General features: G+C 44.3%; 1 protein-coding gene across 4 annotated transcripts in view; it reads left to right on the top strand.

Moving 5' to 3' along the window:
* Window positions 1-16280, top strand: part of SYN1 (synapsin I) — a 253699-nt gene that overhangs the window by 45582 nt on the left and 191837 nt on the right. For all 4 annotated transcript variants that reach the window (XM_082263912.1, XM_082263909.1, XM_082263910.1 and 1 more), the window contains exon 2: window positions 14622-14679. In XM_082263912.1, the coding sequence (XP_082120038.1) occupies window positions 14622-14679 (58 nt within the window). The remainder of the gene's footprint in view (window positions 1-14621; window positions 14680-16280) is intronic.

Below are 16280 nucleotides of genomic sequence, written 5' to 3' on the forward strand. Positions count from 1 at the left end.
CTTTGTTGACAAACAAGCTGAAGATCCGCTTTAAGGCCACCTGTTATTTTTTATATTAAAAGTAATCTGAGACCATGGAAACGGGCACCACAGGGCTTAAAGTTGTGCTCCACCTCTTTGACATAGTTTCCAGCTCCTTGGAGCCTCAGTTCTCTTGGTACAGCAAGGGAAATCACTGAAAGTTTGCACTTCTTCTGAGCGCTGGCCATAATACAGCCGTCGGCTCACAGATCTGATTTTGTTTTATGTAGCTAAACTTGAACTTCAGGCTTTTTGGAATTTTCGGTAGGTTGCCCCTTCCATTATATGGTTTATAATAAACTTGTTAAGTCTACAGGGGGACAGAAAAAGAGAAAACCCTTCCTCGCTCCAGTCCTACAAGTCCCACAAAGCACCCCTCTCTTTGCTGGTTGTGCAGCTATTCTCTCACTGATGTTATTAATTACAATGCAAGACCACCAGCTCTGCAATGCATAGGAAATTGTTAATAGCATGCCCGCATTGGGGAGCTGAAGAGAGCTGCCAGGAGAGAAAGGTATGTATGTCTCTCTGTAATAGCCCCCAGTGAGCACTAAGGACTTACTAGAGAAGAGGGTAGCTACCAAAAGGCCAAAAAATATTGTAGATCACCTGGAAGCAGCACAACCAGGTCACATCCTTGCTCCCAGCCTGTAATTGGACAGTAAAGCAGCAGCTATAAACAGATGAGGTCATCTGTCTGCTCCCTCATTCTATTAGTAGGTTCTTTGATGTAAATGCAGGACATCTGATTGGCTCTTAGTGCTGCCTCTCCCTCTCCCAGTCAAAATGTTGCTGTAAAGGTGACTACAGAAAGCAGAAATCAGTCAACTTCAGACTGGCTAGATAATGACAACTTTACACCCAAGCGCTCACTCCGGTGGGAATAACAGGCGTGCTGCTCTCCTCAGGCGGGGAACTCCAATCCAAAGTGTATATAAAAGAAAGAAAATGAGGTGCAAACACCTGGTGTATTACCCTTGGACACCTTAAAACTTTTATTAAAAAGCCAAAAACATACTCACAGACAAGAAGAACATGTATCACATGGAATGAGTCCACCACATTTGGAGGTTGTTGTCCCTATCGTTGGACAGCTGACGCGTTTCGGGAGACACGCACCCTTCCTCAGAGCCCCAAGCAAGGGAGCGTGTCTCCTGAGACGCGTCAGCTGTCCAATGATAGGGACAACAACCTCCACATGTGGTGGACTCATTCCATGCGATATATGTTCTTCTTGTCTGTGAGTCTTTGGCTTTTTAATAAAAGTTTTAAGGTGTCCAAAGGTAATGCACCAGGTGATTGCGCCTCCTTTTCTTTCTTTTATATGCACTTTGGCTAGATAATAAATATATAGGGTATAATCTGCATATATCAAAATTATATATATATATAAATATATATATACAGTATATATATATATATATATACTGTAAATATATGCAGCCTGATTGTACAATCTCTTTAGATTTACAATCAACTATACTGGGTACAAACTGAATGGATTGTTTAGGTATGTCTTCATATTACAAAATTTTGGTAAATCTAAAGACAGAGATTGCACAATTGAATAGTGGAGGGGTCTTAAATGAAAATTCACAGGGGTCCAGTTTGTAAAATTTTCTTCTGGCAGAGGTCCAAATCTCATGTTTTCACTATAGCACATTGCAGCCCCCTTTTACATTACAGTCCCTCCTGTACATCACTGTCCCCAGCCCCCCCCCCCTTCACATCACTATCCCTCCTTAAGATTACATCTCCCCCTTAACATCAGTGTCCACAGTCCCCCTTTACATCACAGCTCCCGCACCTTTTAAAGCAGTCCAACAGTGTCATTGGTTCCCCTTCACGTCACAGTTACCCCTTTACACATTACATTGCTCCTTTACACATCACAGTGCCCAAAATACACATCACAGTGCCTCCTTTATGCATTGCCCCCTTTACACATCACAGTGCCCCTTTCAGTCATAGCCCCCCTGCTCCTCCTTTAAATCAGTCCCCCTTCATCATTCAGCCCCCCCTTCACAGTCCTACCAGAGCAGAGGCACATAGCAGCTGGTAGGGCTGGGCGATTTTGCCTAAAAAAAAAATCTTCGATTTTTAAAGAAAAATTTGAGTTTCGATTAGATTTTCGATTTTTTTTTCAATGCACTTAAAAATTACTGCAGACATCAGATATAGTGTCAAAAGTGCAACTTTATTGCTATGATTGTCCTCAATCCAATGAGGCAAATCATAGCAATACAAATGCCCCTGTACAGGTATAACCCCACCTCCCCTCAGACGCACCGCCCGCTTCCTCTCCCGGCAGCTGACGTCACATCCAGGCCTGGCGGTGGCCGCTGATTGGCTCGATCCTCGTAGACTCTGAGCAGAAATGGCAGAGGCGGTGGTCCGGTTACTGGGGAGTTCTTGGTGTGTTGTGGCCGGTTCCCAGGCCTGGCTTTGCGGTGTGCAGCGGACTAGGAGCTGGCTGGAGCCCAGGGAAGGCCCGCCTGTACAGGTAAATGTCCCGCATGCAGGCCATGGGGGCCCCTGAGTGACCTCTAGTGTGTGTGTACTGTCGGTTACGCGGGGCAGGGGCTGGCTCATATCGCGCTATGGTAACGCACAAGGACGAAACGCGGAAAAGTCCGAAAAAACTATTGTGGCAAAAAACTCGAGTTTGCAAAATAAAAATCGTTTTACACTACAAAATCAATAAATCGATTAAATCGATTTTTTGCCCAGCCCTAGCAGCTGGGTATTCTCTCTCACTGGTCTCCCGTCTGGCCGCCATTATCATCTTCACATGGGAGGTGCTGCATATCAGAGGGTGGGAGCTGCCCAATTTATTACATTACCTAGCGGTTGATTACCAAATCCCACCCTCTGTCCCAATATCCAACACCTCCCACCCTCGCCCGCCGTGAGGATAATAACAGCGGCCGGGTCAGAGACCAGAAAGAGAGAACACCGGGGCTGATAAGTGGCTTGATCGCAGGTCTGGACAGGACTGTCGCTCGGTTCGGGTCCCGCTTGCGGTCCCCCATTTAGTGAACCCTGGTATAGTGTATGGACAGCTTTACGCTAGTTGCATTTAAAAATACACTTTTTTTTTTTTTTCAATCTATAACTACTTTTATGTGTTTTTTTCATCTGCCTGGAGTTCAGCTGTAAATAAACCTAACTCTAACAATATAAAAATGTGCAGAAGCCACAGAAGAACAGCAGGACTTATGTTCCGACTGCCCTATGCTGGTGAAAGGTGAAATCTGATTGGTTGCTTGATGTAGGTTACAGAATGTCACTGCTCTTTAAACTATACCCAGTGGGTATCCATGGCTCCGTATTACTGTTGATTTCCCCTTCAATCCATCTCTTCTGTATATATTTGGTACAAGTGGGTCATTTGTTTGTGAAAGGAGAGAAGCTGCAGCACACACAGGCCTGTATAGAAAGAGCCTGCCTCAGCGATATGCTTTGTCAGTTTTTCTTAGCTGCATATGGTGTGGCTGAAGTGACTGGCACATTAACATCTGCCTTCTTCCATAACCGCAGCCTCTTAACGAAGTGGCAGGCAGTGAATCTTCGGATTATGGTGCACGAAGAGCGGTGGTATGGGGGATGGAAGCAGCACGGGAACCCTGGAATGAAAAATGGCTTCCTTTACTGATGTCTAAACGTCGAAGTATGAATTGCCACCCTGTCTTCTACTGAACAGCTCCATTCAGCCATTTTTAATCAAATTTGATATATCACTTTATTTTTTAATAGGACTACTATAGGTTATCCAGGAGATAAATAAATGGAAAAAAAGAAACACGACAGGAGAAAATATTGCTCTAAGCCAGTGGTGGCGAATCTTGGCACCCCAGATGTTTTGGAACTACATTTCCCATGATGCTCATGCGTTCTGCATTATAGTTTAGCATCGTGGGGAATGTAGTTCCAAAACATCTGGGGTGCCAAGGTTCACCATCGCTGCTCTAAGCTGACAGGCCCACTTCAAAATGGTGCCATCCTTCCCAGTCATCAAATAATCTCTCTATTATCCTTACCATTTAATGACTTGGCACACGCAAAATGCTTGGCCTTGTGATACACTTGACCATGTACACATAAACACAGAAATCTGCCATAATTGATGCTGAAGGGGCATTTAAGAGTTCCGCAATGAGAAATGAATAAGAAAATCAGTGTATTCACCATTGAGAAGAGGTGATTAAGGGGAGATGATCACCTTCTATAATTACATAATTACTCCAAATAATAAATGTACTAAAAAGTTGTGAACTCAGCAAAAGACAAGGAAGCTGTCTACGAGACTGGAGGGTACAAGGTTAACCTTCCGCTTACAGAAAGGGTTCTTTACTGTAAAAGAAGAGGCTCCAGTTATTTTCCCTACATTTAGTGTATGTATTATTGTCATTGCCGGTTTATTATCCAAATATTGCCAAAACGGCTTGTTTGTTGTGCACATATTGTCACGATTGCCTATTAATTTCCAGTGACTTGGTCATGATTATTTATTTCCCACGTATTCTAATAACTGCCTGTTTATTGCCCACGTATTGTCGTGATTGCCTGTGTGTTGCTCATGCATTGTCACAATAACAGTGTGTTATATTAAAGTGACTGTAAAGTCTTTTTTTTATTAAAATAACAAACAGGTTTATACTTACCTGCTGTGAGTGGCCCTGAACCTTTTCGTCAAGGGTCCCTGCACCTTTGCTCTTGGCGACTCCTCTTCGCAGTATGCCACCATAGAAAGCCACTTCCTTTGGTGCCACAACTGCAGACTTGCTCCCGAGCCGCCCTGCGGGTGTCTTTAAACACATAGGTTCAAAGTTGTTAAGGTTGAAAAAAGACACCAGTCCATTCAGTTCAACCTATGGTGTGTGTGTGGCTGTATGTGTTTATGTCAAGAGTATATTGTATATCCCTGTATGTTGTGCTTGTTAAGGTGCCCATCTAATCGTTTTTGAAAGTATCGACACTCCCTGCTGCTTATACCACTGCTTGTGGTGGAGAAATCCTTACTCACAGTAAAGAACTCTCTACACCAGGGTTATCAAGCTGAATTTCATTGCAGGCCGCATTAGCTGATTATTGTTGCCTTCAAAGGGCCAGTTTTATCTGTAAACCTAGATGCCAAGAGCCCCCCCACCATCAGAATTCAGGAGTTCCCCACCTTCCCTTACATCACAGTGCACCCCCTTACCTTGTGCTGCTGCATAAAGTCTGGAGGAGGACCTGAGGAGATCTGGAGTCTGCTAAATGCTGGGATCAAGGGAAGTGGAGAAGAGAGGGTATTGCAGCTGCACAGAAAGGCGCAGGATCTGTAGGAGAAGTTCTGTCTTCCTCTCTGCTGCCGACTGCAGAGACGGGGAAGAGGGGGCAGATACGAGCCTCTCCGTGGCTACACAGAGAAGTGCAGTATCTGGTGGATGAGACAAGGTGAAGGCAACAATGAGAGGGTTGCTGCAGCTGCAGGAGAGGTGCAAGGGCCACGTGAATTGGCCTGGAGGGCCGGATTCGGCCCCCGGGCCTTGTGTTTGACACATGTGCTCTACATCGTTTACGGTTAAACCACTTCTCTTCCAATTTCAGTGAATGGCTGCGTGTCTTTTTTAAATTAACTTTCACTGAAAAGTTTGTTCTCTATGCTAGGGTCGCCAGTATGGTATTTGTACATCATATCCCTTCTCAAGCGTCTCCTCTCTAGAGAGAATAAGTTCAATGCTTGTAGTCTTTCCCCATAGCTGAGATCCTCCAGTCCCTTTATTAGCTTTTCGTTTTATTTTATTTTACTAATGAATTTATGTTAGTAGCGCAGCAATACTGTGATATACCTTTATTATCTTCGTTACCCTTCTCTGGACTCTCCAGTTCCAGCACATCCTTCCTGGGGACCGGTGCCTAGAATTGGATGGCATACTCCAGATGTGGCCGGATCAGAGTCTTGTAGGGTGGGAGAATTATTGTTTTATCTCTGGAGTGAATCCCCTTTTTAATGCATGCTAATATTCTGTTGGCTTTGCTTGCAGCAGCTTGGCATTGCATGCCATTGTTGAGCCTGTTGTCTCCTAGGACCCCCAGGTCCTTTCCATCCTAGATTCCCCCAGAGGTTTTCCCCCTAGCAAGTTACTTGCATTCAAATTTTTAGCATCCACATGCATTGCTTTACATTTTTCAACATTAATTCTCATTTGCCATGTAATTTCCCACCCCATTATTTTATTTAGGCCTTCTTGTAAGGTTTCCACATCCTGTGCTGAAGTTATTGCCCTGCTTAGATTTATATCATCTACAAATACTGAGATTGAGCTGCTTATTACATCCTCTATACAGCTCAGCTCAGCCCGTCCCCTCCCCTCCCTCCTCCCAGGATTTAACTGACAGCTGCAGGAGCCAATGGCTCCCACTACTGCCTCTGTCCTTTCAATGCAGGGAGAGAGCCGGTACAGACGGGCACAGCGCTGGATCAAATGATAAGTCAGGTAAGTATTGTAGGGGGGGGGGGGGGGAGGCATACAAATACTGGGACATGTTATACCTTAATGCAGAGAATGTATTAAAGTAAAAAATAAAAAATGTCTAGCCCTTACAACCACTTTATTACTGCTAGTGGGCCATGATCATCAATGTGTTGCCCACCAGCACACATTACAGCGTCAGATGCAGTAACAGTATTTTGCCTGCAATTTTCCTATGTGGTGATTCCCAGGCTTATAGGGTTAGGAAAGCTCCAGAGCATGGGCACAAGCTGCAATCAAAACCACAGAGGATCTGATCCTTTCTTGCAGGGTGGATTTTAATTTAAATCAAGTTGATTCAAATCATGATTTAAATCATTAAAAAAAAAAGGCTTGATTTAACCACTTTACAACCGGAGGATTTTGCTGTCTTCCGTCCAGGCCACTTTTTGCGATTCGGCGCTGTGCGACTTCAACTGACAATTGCGCGGTCGTGCGACGCCGTACCCAAACGAAATTTACGTCCTTTTTCTCCCACAAACAGAGCTTTCTTTTGGTGGTATTTGATCACCTGTGCGATTTTTACTTTTTGCGCTATAAACAAAAAAAGAGCGTTTATTTTGAAAAAATAACAATAGTTTTCACATTTTTTTATATGAAATTCCCCCCAAAAAAGATGTAAAAACCAATTTTTTTAAAAGTTTTTGGCCAATTTGTTTTATGCTACATATGTTTGGTAAAAAAAATCGCAATAAGCGTATTTTGATTGGTTTGCGCAAAAGTTATTGCGTTTACTAACAAAGGGAAAGATTTCTGTCATTTTTGGTGTTTTTTTTTTAACGCGTAATGGCGGCGATCTGCGATTTTTTTTGCGGGACTGCGACATTGCGGCGGACAGACCGGACCCCTGACTGACATTTTTGACACTTTTGGGGGTACCAGTGACATTACTGCAGTAATCAGTGCTATATATATGCACTGTTACTGTAAAAATGACACTGGCAGGGAAGGGGTTAATTTTATTGGAGAGGGAGGGGTTAATGTATGCCTGGTGCTTACTGACGTGTAGGGGGGGAGGTGACTGAGTGATTCATGGACAGATCGGATGTCCAGCTATGCTGAACAGTCCGATCTGTCACTCCCTGTCACTATGGAGATCCGCCCGCTGTGTTTACACACAGCGGGCGGATCTCCAGACTCGATCCCCGACGATCGGGTAAGAGCAGCGGCGATCGCCACTGCTCCTCCCCTGGCCCGACTCCCGCTGTGAATGAAAACAGCGGGAGCGAGCCTCCGGCGGCGCGCAAGCGCCGCCCAGAAGGGGAGGAGTCCAGTCACGTTAATACTACGTGACTGGACGGGAACGAGCCACTCTGCCGCAGTAGTATTACCGTGAGCGGTAGTAGAGTGGTTAAATCAACTCGATTTAAATAATAATTTTTTTTACAAACTTAAATAATATTTTTTAAAGAGCAACTGTAATTTCTGTCCCGCAGCGGCTCTTCCTCTGACCCGCTGTTGACCCGCCGGCAGTCCCATTCACTTTAATAGGACAGCTGGTGATGCAGCAGTGACACAACAAGGTGAGGGACCTGGCGGCAGCAGGTGATTGGATGCCCGCTGCCATGATGGATCTGAAATGACAGGTGCTCTTTAAATGTAAGGACTTATTCTTGCTGGTAGTTAGATTCTTTAATATTTGCAAACAAAATGAAGGTTTCCTATTTAGAATAATAAGCTGTCAGGTTAGTAAAACAGTGATATCAGAACCGATTTAATCATACAGTTTGTTGTGTACATAGATTTGCAAAACAATAGGATAAAGGAATATTCCTAAACTTTGTTTGCTTCACATGGTTACTGTGAAATTGTGTGAATACATCAATGCAGTGCATGTTATCTCAGCTTGCAGAGCTTGGATTCATTGAATGAGTTTACCAAAAATGTAAATATTGCAGAATATACAGCCTCCTGCTACATAACTAAGCTCCATTTCATGCTGAATAAACTAAATTTACGGTATTAATGTATCTTAAATAGAAAATTATCTTTAGATAGATCTTTACTCCAAAAACATTTTGTTAAAAATCAAAAAAATCTGATTTAAATAAAAAAAAATCAGATTTCTTTTTTTGGTTTTATATATTTTTTTAAATCATTGAGATTTATCCACCCTGCTTTCTTGCCTTTTTTGAGAATTGTTCCTTTCCACACTACCCAATAGGATCCCAATTCCCTCTCTGTTTTATTTAAAATAAACATTTTGGCTGGATTTCCACATTAAGGCCCATAGTCCTTGAATAGGTCATGGGTTTTTCTGCAGCTTGTTCTGCGAGGGGCTGCGCGCAGCAGCTGTACAGACAGCAGACACGTTTGACACATGTGCGGGTGATCGACCCGCAAACGCAGACAGCGTACGTTTGAGGCCACTCACTGCACACGCATGGCGGTCAGATTGAGATCAATGCCTGTGAGAATGAGGCCTTGTCCGGGACTTGAAATTGACCATAAAGATGGCTCTCATGATGAACACATAGAATTATTTTCTATCAGCTTTATTTAGCTGATTAGTTCCTTATTATGGAATACCAATGCCCTGTTTCAAGCAATGTCTGTGTAGAGGCAGCCATCTTGGTTGGATACTTTGTTTGCCATGTCAAAGCTGAAGACTTCTCAGGGAGATCCTGCACTGCAGGTCCTCAGATACAGCTACCAGCAAGAACAGTGAGCGGTACAGTAGTAAAGTCACTCAATATTGCTCCAAGTCTTGTGAGACTAGCAGTCAGAGGCTCTGTGAATTTATCATTTCTCTTTTGGGAATAATAAAGGTATTCTGATACTTTTAATAAACACACACTCACCTGTCCCGTGATCCAGCGATGTGGCTGCCCAAAGCCTCACTCCTCTCTTGCCTCTCCCCGGTGCCGGCATCACGAGTGTGGGCACCTGGCTTGTGACAGCTTGCAGCTCCACAACTGGGTACGCATTGCGCATGCACAAGCCGCGCTGCGCTTCCTAAGCAGCCAGGCAATCTTCAGGGATCTGTGACGTGTCCCAGAAGATTGCAGGGAGCGAGGGGGAGAGGATAACTGCCGCTCTAGCCCCCTAGGCGGCCCAAACGGAAGTGGGAGCGGGTACCTGTCAAAACTAGTTACCTGCCCCCCCCCCCCCCCCCCCTCCAAAAAAAAAAAAATAACATGCCAATTGCGGCATTTAAGGGGGTGAGGAGTGCTTATCCACTTCTGGACCGGAAGGTTTTTTCCCCTTAATGGCCAGGCCATTGTTTGCGATTCGGCACTGCGTTACTTTAACTGACAATTGCGCGGTCATGTGATGCTGTACCCAAAAAAATTGATGTCCTTTTTTCCCACAAATAGAGCTTTCTTTTCGTGGTATTTGATCACTTTCTGCAAATTTTATTTTTATAAACAAAAAAAAAAAGCGACAATTCTGAAAAAATAATATTTTTCACTTTCTGCTTTATAACATTCCCAATAATAAAAATTTAAAAATAAAATTTTCTCATCATTTTAGGCCAATTTGTATTCTGCTACATGTTTTGGGAAAAAAATCCCAATAAGAGTCTATTGATTTGCCCAAAAGTTATCACGTCTACAAACTAGGGGAAAGATTTACACTATCTCACAAAGTGAGTACACCCCTCACATTTTTGTAGATATTTTATTATATCTTTTCATGTGACAACACTGAAGAAATGAGACTTTGCTACAATGTAAAGTAGTGAGTGTACAGCTTGTATAACAGTGTAAATTTGCCCTTCCCTCAAAATAACTCAACACACAGCCATTATTGTCTAAACCGCTGGCAACAAAAGTGAGTACACCCCTAAGTGAAAATGTCCAAATTGGGCCCAATTAGCCATTTTCCCTCCCCGGTTTCATGTGACTCATTAGTGTTACAAGGTCTCAGGTGTGAAGGGAAAGCAGGTGTGTTAAATTTGGTGTTATCGCTCTCACTCTCTCATTCTGGTCACTGGAAGTTCAATATAGCACCTCATGGCAAAGAACTCTCTGAGGATCTGAAATAAAGAAATGTTGCTCTACATAAAGATGGTCTAGGCCAGTGATGGCAAACCTTGGCACCCCAGATGTTTTGGAACTACATTTCCTATGATGGTCATGCACTCTGCAATGTAGTTGAGCATCATGAGAAATATAGCTCCAAAACATCTGGGGTGCCAAGGTTCGCCATCACTGGCCTAGGCTATAAGAAGATTGCCAAGACCCTGCAGCACGGTGGCCAAAACCATACAGTGGTTTAACAGGACAGGTTCCACTCAGAACAGGCCTCGCCATGGTGGACAAAATAAGTCAAGTGTATGTGGTCAGTGTCATATCCAGAGGTTGTCTTTGAGAAATAGATGTATGAGTGCTGCCATCATTGCTGCAGAGGTTGAAGGGGTGGGGGGTCAGCCTGTCAGTGCTCAGACCATACGCTGCATCAAATTGGTCTGCATGGCTGTCGTCCCAGAAGGAAGCCTTTTCTAAAGATGATGCACAAGAAAGCCTGCAAAGAGTTTGCTGAAGACAAGCAGACTAAGGACAGTGATTACTGGAACCATGTCCTGTGGTCTGATGAGACCAAGATAAACTTATTTGGTTCAGATGGTGTCAAGCGTGTGTAGCGGCAACCAGGTGAGGAATACAAAGACAAGTGTGTCTTGCCTACAGTCAAGCATGGGGGTGGGAGAGTCATGGTCTGGGGCTGCATGAGTGCTGCAGGCACTGGGGAGCTACAGTTCATTGAGGGAACCATGCATGCCAATATGTACTGTGACATACTGAAGCAGAGCATGATCCCCTCCCTTCAGAGACTGGGCTGCAGGACAGTATTCCAACATGATAATGACCCCAAACACACCTTCAAGACGACCACTGCCTTGCTGAATAAGCTGAGGGTAAAGGTGATGGACTGGCCAAGCATGTTTCCAGACCTAAACCCTATTGAGCATCTGTGGGGCATCCTCAAATGGAAGGTGGAGGAGCGCAAGGTCTCTAATATCCACCAGCTCAGTGATGTCATCATAGAGGAGTGGAAGAGGATTCCAGTGGCAACCTGTGAAGCTCTGGTGAACACAAAATAGTGACACTTTGGGCCCAGTTTGGACATTTCCACTTAGGGGTGTACTCACTTTTGTTGCCAGACATTAATGGCTGTATGTTTGAGTTATTTTGAGGGGACAGCACATTTACACTGTTATACAAGCTGTACACTCACTACTTTACATTGTAGCAAAGTGTCATTTCTTCAGTGTTGTCACATGAAAAGATATGATAAAATATTTACAAAAATGTGAGGGGTGTACTCACTTTTGTGAGATACTGTTTATTAATTTACCAGTTTGCAGAGAAAAATGTTGTAAAGCGAAATATCAAGACCAATTACAAATAAGTCATAAATATACACTCACTGGCCACTTTGTTGGGTACACCTTACTAGTACCTGGTTGGACCCCCTTTTGCCTTCAGAACTGCCGCAATTCTTCGTGGCATAGATTCAACAAAGGTTTTGGAAACATTCCTCAGAGATTTTGATCCATATTGACATATTAGCTGCTGCAGATTTGTCGGCTGCACATCCCTGATGAGAATCTCCCGTTCCACCACATCCAAAAGATGCCCTATTGGATTGAGATCTGGTGACTGTGGAGGCCATTGGAGTACAGTGAACTTATTGTCATGTTCAAGAATCCAGTGGTGAGATTATTTGATCTTTGTGATATGGTGCATTATCTTGCTGGAAGGAGCCATCAGAAGATGGGTACACTGTAGTCATAAAGGGATGGACATGGTCAGCAACAATACTCAGGTAGGCCGTGGCGTTTAAACGATGCTCAATTGGTACTAAGGGTCCCAAAGTGTGCCAAGAAAATATCCCCCACACCATTACACCACCACCACCACCAGACTGAACCGTTGATACAAGACAGGGTGGATCCATGCTTTCACGTTGTTTACGCCAAATTCTGACCCTACCATCTGATTGTCGCAGCTGAAATCAAAATTAGACCAGGCAAAGTTTTTCCAACCTTCTATTGTCCAATTTTGACGAGCCTGTGCGAATTGTACCCTCAGTTTCCTGTTCTTAGCTGACAGGAGTGGCACCTGGTGTGGTCTTCTGCTGCTGTGTCCCATATGCTTCAAGGTTCGATGTGTTGTGTATTCGGAGATGGTATTCCAAATACCTTGGTTGTAATGAGTGCTTATTTGAGTTACTGTTGCCTTTCTATCACCTGGAACCAGTCTGCCCATTCTCCTCTGACATCAACAAGGCATTTTCCTCCACACAACTGCCACTTGCTGGATATTTTCTCATTTTTGGACCATTCTCTGTAAACCCTAGAGATGGCTGTGCGTGAAAATTCCAGTAGATCAGCAGTTCATGAAATACTCAGAGCAGCCCGTCTGGCACCAACAATCATGCCATGTTCAAAGTCACTGAAATCCCCATTCTTCCCCATTCTGATGTTCGGTTTGAACTTCAGCAAATCATCCTCACCACATCTAGATGCCTAAATGCATTGAGTTGCTGTCTTGTGATTGGCTGATTAGTAATTTGTGTTACCAAGCAACAGGTATACCTAAATAAGTGGCCGGCCGGTGAGTGTATAATGACAGTGAAATAGGGATGACTGTCCATATGGATGCTAGCACCTCCACCTCTACCAGCCATGAGAAAAACAACAAGTGACTATTTACCAGTAACAACACCTAGCTCCCCCAGCACCTGTGGGTGGATGTTATCAGTAAAGATTCTATATCAATGGTTTAAATAGCTTATTCTCATGTTCACTTCTTGGCAGACATGGCAGGCGTGATGTATTACTTCTTTCCTATTAGAAGAGACTTTTCATGACACATGTTTTTATTACATTTTATTGATTAGTGCTAAGCCAGTAGATCATTGCAGAAAAGGCCTGTGTATATGCTTATCTGCACAGTGTCTGCCAATTACTGAGCCAACAATGCTTCCAGAGGACCTAATGAAATTCTGCTGTAAATCCTTGGACAACTCAGGCTATAATTCACAGCCTCTGAGTCACTGATCTGATTACAATTTTGAGTTTTCATGCAAGAAGCTCAGCATATGGGCTGCAGATAGGACAGCTGGTTTACATAACCCTACAGTTATAGGCATAAGATGATCTTGTAAGGTTTTTAAAGGGCGTCTCCACGTAGACCAGAAATTAAATGAGAACAGACACTTGACCAAAATGTGCATTATAGCATTGTAGAGCTGAAAGCCTAAGTGTGCTCAAAATGAAAAAAAAAAATCACAAAGATCAGCACAAGGGACACAACTTGCAGTCAGTAGGATGTGTCCCTTATGCTGATTCCACTTTTGGTAGGTGAAATCCACCTCCCATCCAGTGGTGGCTGGTTCTCCATGGGCCGGGGGGGCGGCAGAAGGACCACACCATACATATATACCATACCGACATACCCCCCCCCCTCGATCACACCAGCCCGCACACCTAACCCCCCCCCCCCCCCCGGTTTCCTGCTTACTCACCCTGGGCAGGCAGCGGCCGCAACGGCTTCCCCCTCAGTCTCCTCCATGGGCTTCCCCTGCATCTCCTCCCTCCTCCTTGGCCAATAGCATGGCCTCTCCTTTCGGCCAATCGGGAAACGGGTCTCAGGACCCGCTTTCTGCGCCCCGAGCCCACCCTTTTTTGAAGCCTATGAGAGCCTCTGGCTCTAATCACGTGCTTAAAAAAAAAAATAACCCCATTGGAATCCATGCAAACTGACAGCTCGCACTGCGATATGCAAACTGATCTGGGGCTTTCGTTAACTTTATATTGACACCACCAGCGATTTGCATATATTGAACTGCCTGTGATTTGAATGCAATGCAGGAACCCGCAGTGGATTTGCAGGGTTCCCACAACACATATATGTGAACCGGCACTGACTAGCACAGAGATTTGAAGCTTTATAGCCCCTGCCTCTGTAATAATTTGCCTGCTTTCAAATGTCTGTGTAACAGGTGATGCTTTAATGAAAGCACAAATCCAGTCACTATTACAAACATTAGCTTTTTCATTTATACTTGTATCTCAGTGTTCATGATGTCCCTATTTGATACGCATAATGCTTATTTTTTTTTTTTCAATCACAGGGTGAAGGTTTTCAAAGGGAAGAAAATTAGCGGAGAGTTTGACATCAAAGTGGAACAAGTGAGTAATTAAAGACAAATTCTGTTATCTTTTTATCCATTTAATACATCAGGGGCTTTCTCTCTACAATTTTCTTTCTTCCTTTTGTTTAAGCTCCGCATATGAAAAAGCAATAACTGTTAGATGGTTGAGACATAAAGGGTTTGTAAAGTCAGAAGGTTTTTTTATCCTAATGCATTCTATGCATCAAGATAAAAAGCCTTCTGTGTGCATCAGCCCCCCTCATACTTACCCGAGGTCCCTCTCTGTCCAACGATGTCCACGAGTGTCTCAGCCGTCCGAGATTCTCCCTCCTGATTGGGTGAGACACTATTGGCTGTCAATCAAAGTCAGCTAGCCAATCAGGGGAGAGAGGGGGCGGGCATGGTCGGGGTTCCGTGTCTGAATAGACACAGGGAGCTGTGACTCGGCTCAGGTGCAAGCTGCTTGATGTGGGGGTACTCAACAGGAGGGAGGGGCCAGAATCACAGAAGAGGGACCCCGAGAAGAAGAGGATCTGGGCCGCTCTGTGCAAATCCACTGCAACCGAGCAGGTAAGTATAACATGCTTGTTATTTTTATAGGGAAAAAAATGAGACTTTACAATCACTTACGTTGTAATGTCCTACAAAACAGACTGTAAAACAACATCGTAATGCTACATGCATTAGGCCTATTCACGGTTGTGATCGTGTTACCATCTTCTTTTATGTGTTTATAGTTAGTGGATCAGTTGAAGATTTTTGTGTATTTTTTAGAAAGAGAGGTAAATGGTTTAGAAACAGAATGGCTGGAAGGTGGGGAAACAAAAGAAAAGAACAGGAAAAAAAAAAAAGATAAAGGCCCCTTTCACACGGGCGCACCGCCTAATGGAGTCCGTTCTGCTCAGCGGGGGATCGATCCGCTGATCCCCGCTGAGCAGGTGGATGACAGGTCCGTCTCCGCTCTGTGTGCAGAGACGGAGCTGTCCGATCCCCGCTGTACACTGCCTGTCCATTTTCATCCGATCCGATCCTCCAGCCGGATGGAAAATAGGGTTTCCATCCGTCCGGATTTCAGGGACAAGATCGGATAGCAGTGGGTGTCAACAGAGATGTCTTCGCTGACACCCGCTGCCCCATAGGGATGCATGGAGCATCCGATCAGGTCCGCCTGAAAAACTGACAGGCGGATTGGATCGTTCGTGTGAAAGGGGCTGAAGAGGTTTTAGGCTGGATACATTTTCAGAGGATGTCCAACAGGCGGCTGTAAGGTGCTTTTTTTCTTTCTCACTGTCTATTTTAACCCCTAAAAGCTTGCACCATCTCACTGCAATCGCTATTTACTCAAGTGGGTTGGGTTTGGCAGGCAGTACTGTGTGCTGCCAGTACTGCCTGCCAGTATAGGGAGTGCTCTTGCTGTGTTACAAAGCAAAGCATCACGCAGCAAGTATAGAATTAGATTTAGCAGCTTTTTTTTTACCACCCCCCAAATGCGAGGTTAAACTGAGGCTGGCCATACACGGTTTGAATCAGCAGGTACTGTCTGAGATTCGAACCAATACTGGGTAGGCTGAATGTCCCAAGTTGATTGATCGATCAACTAGGTTACAACCAGCCTGCTGGATTCCCATGTGATTATCA

Source organism: Pelophylax lessonae (assembly GCF_965119305.1).
Source record: "Pelophylax lessonae genome assembly, chromosome: 7".
Taxonomy (NCBI): domain Eukaryota; kingdom Metazoa; phylum Chordata; class Amphibia; order Anura; family Ranidae; genus Pelophylax; species Pelophylax lessonae.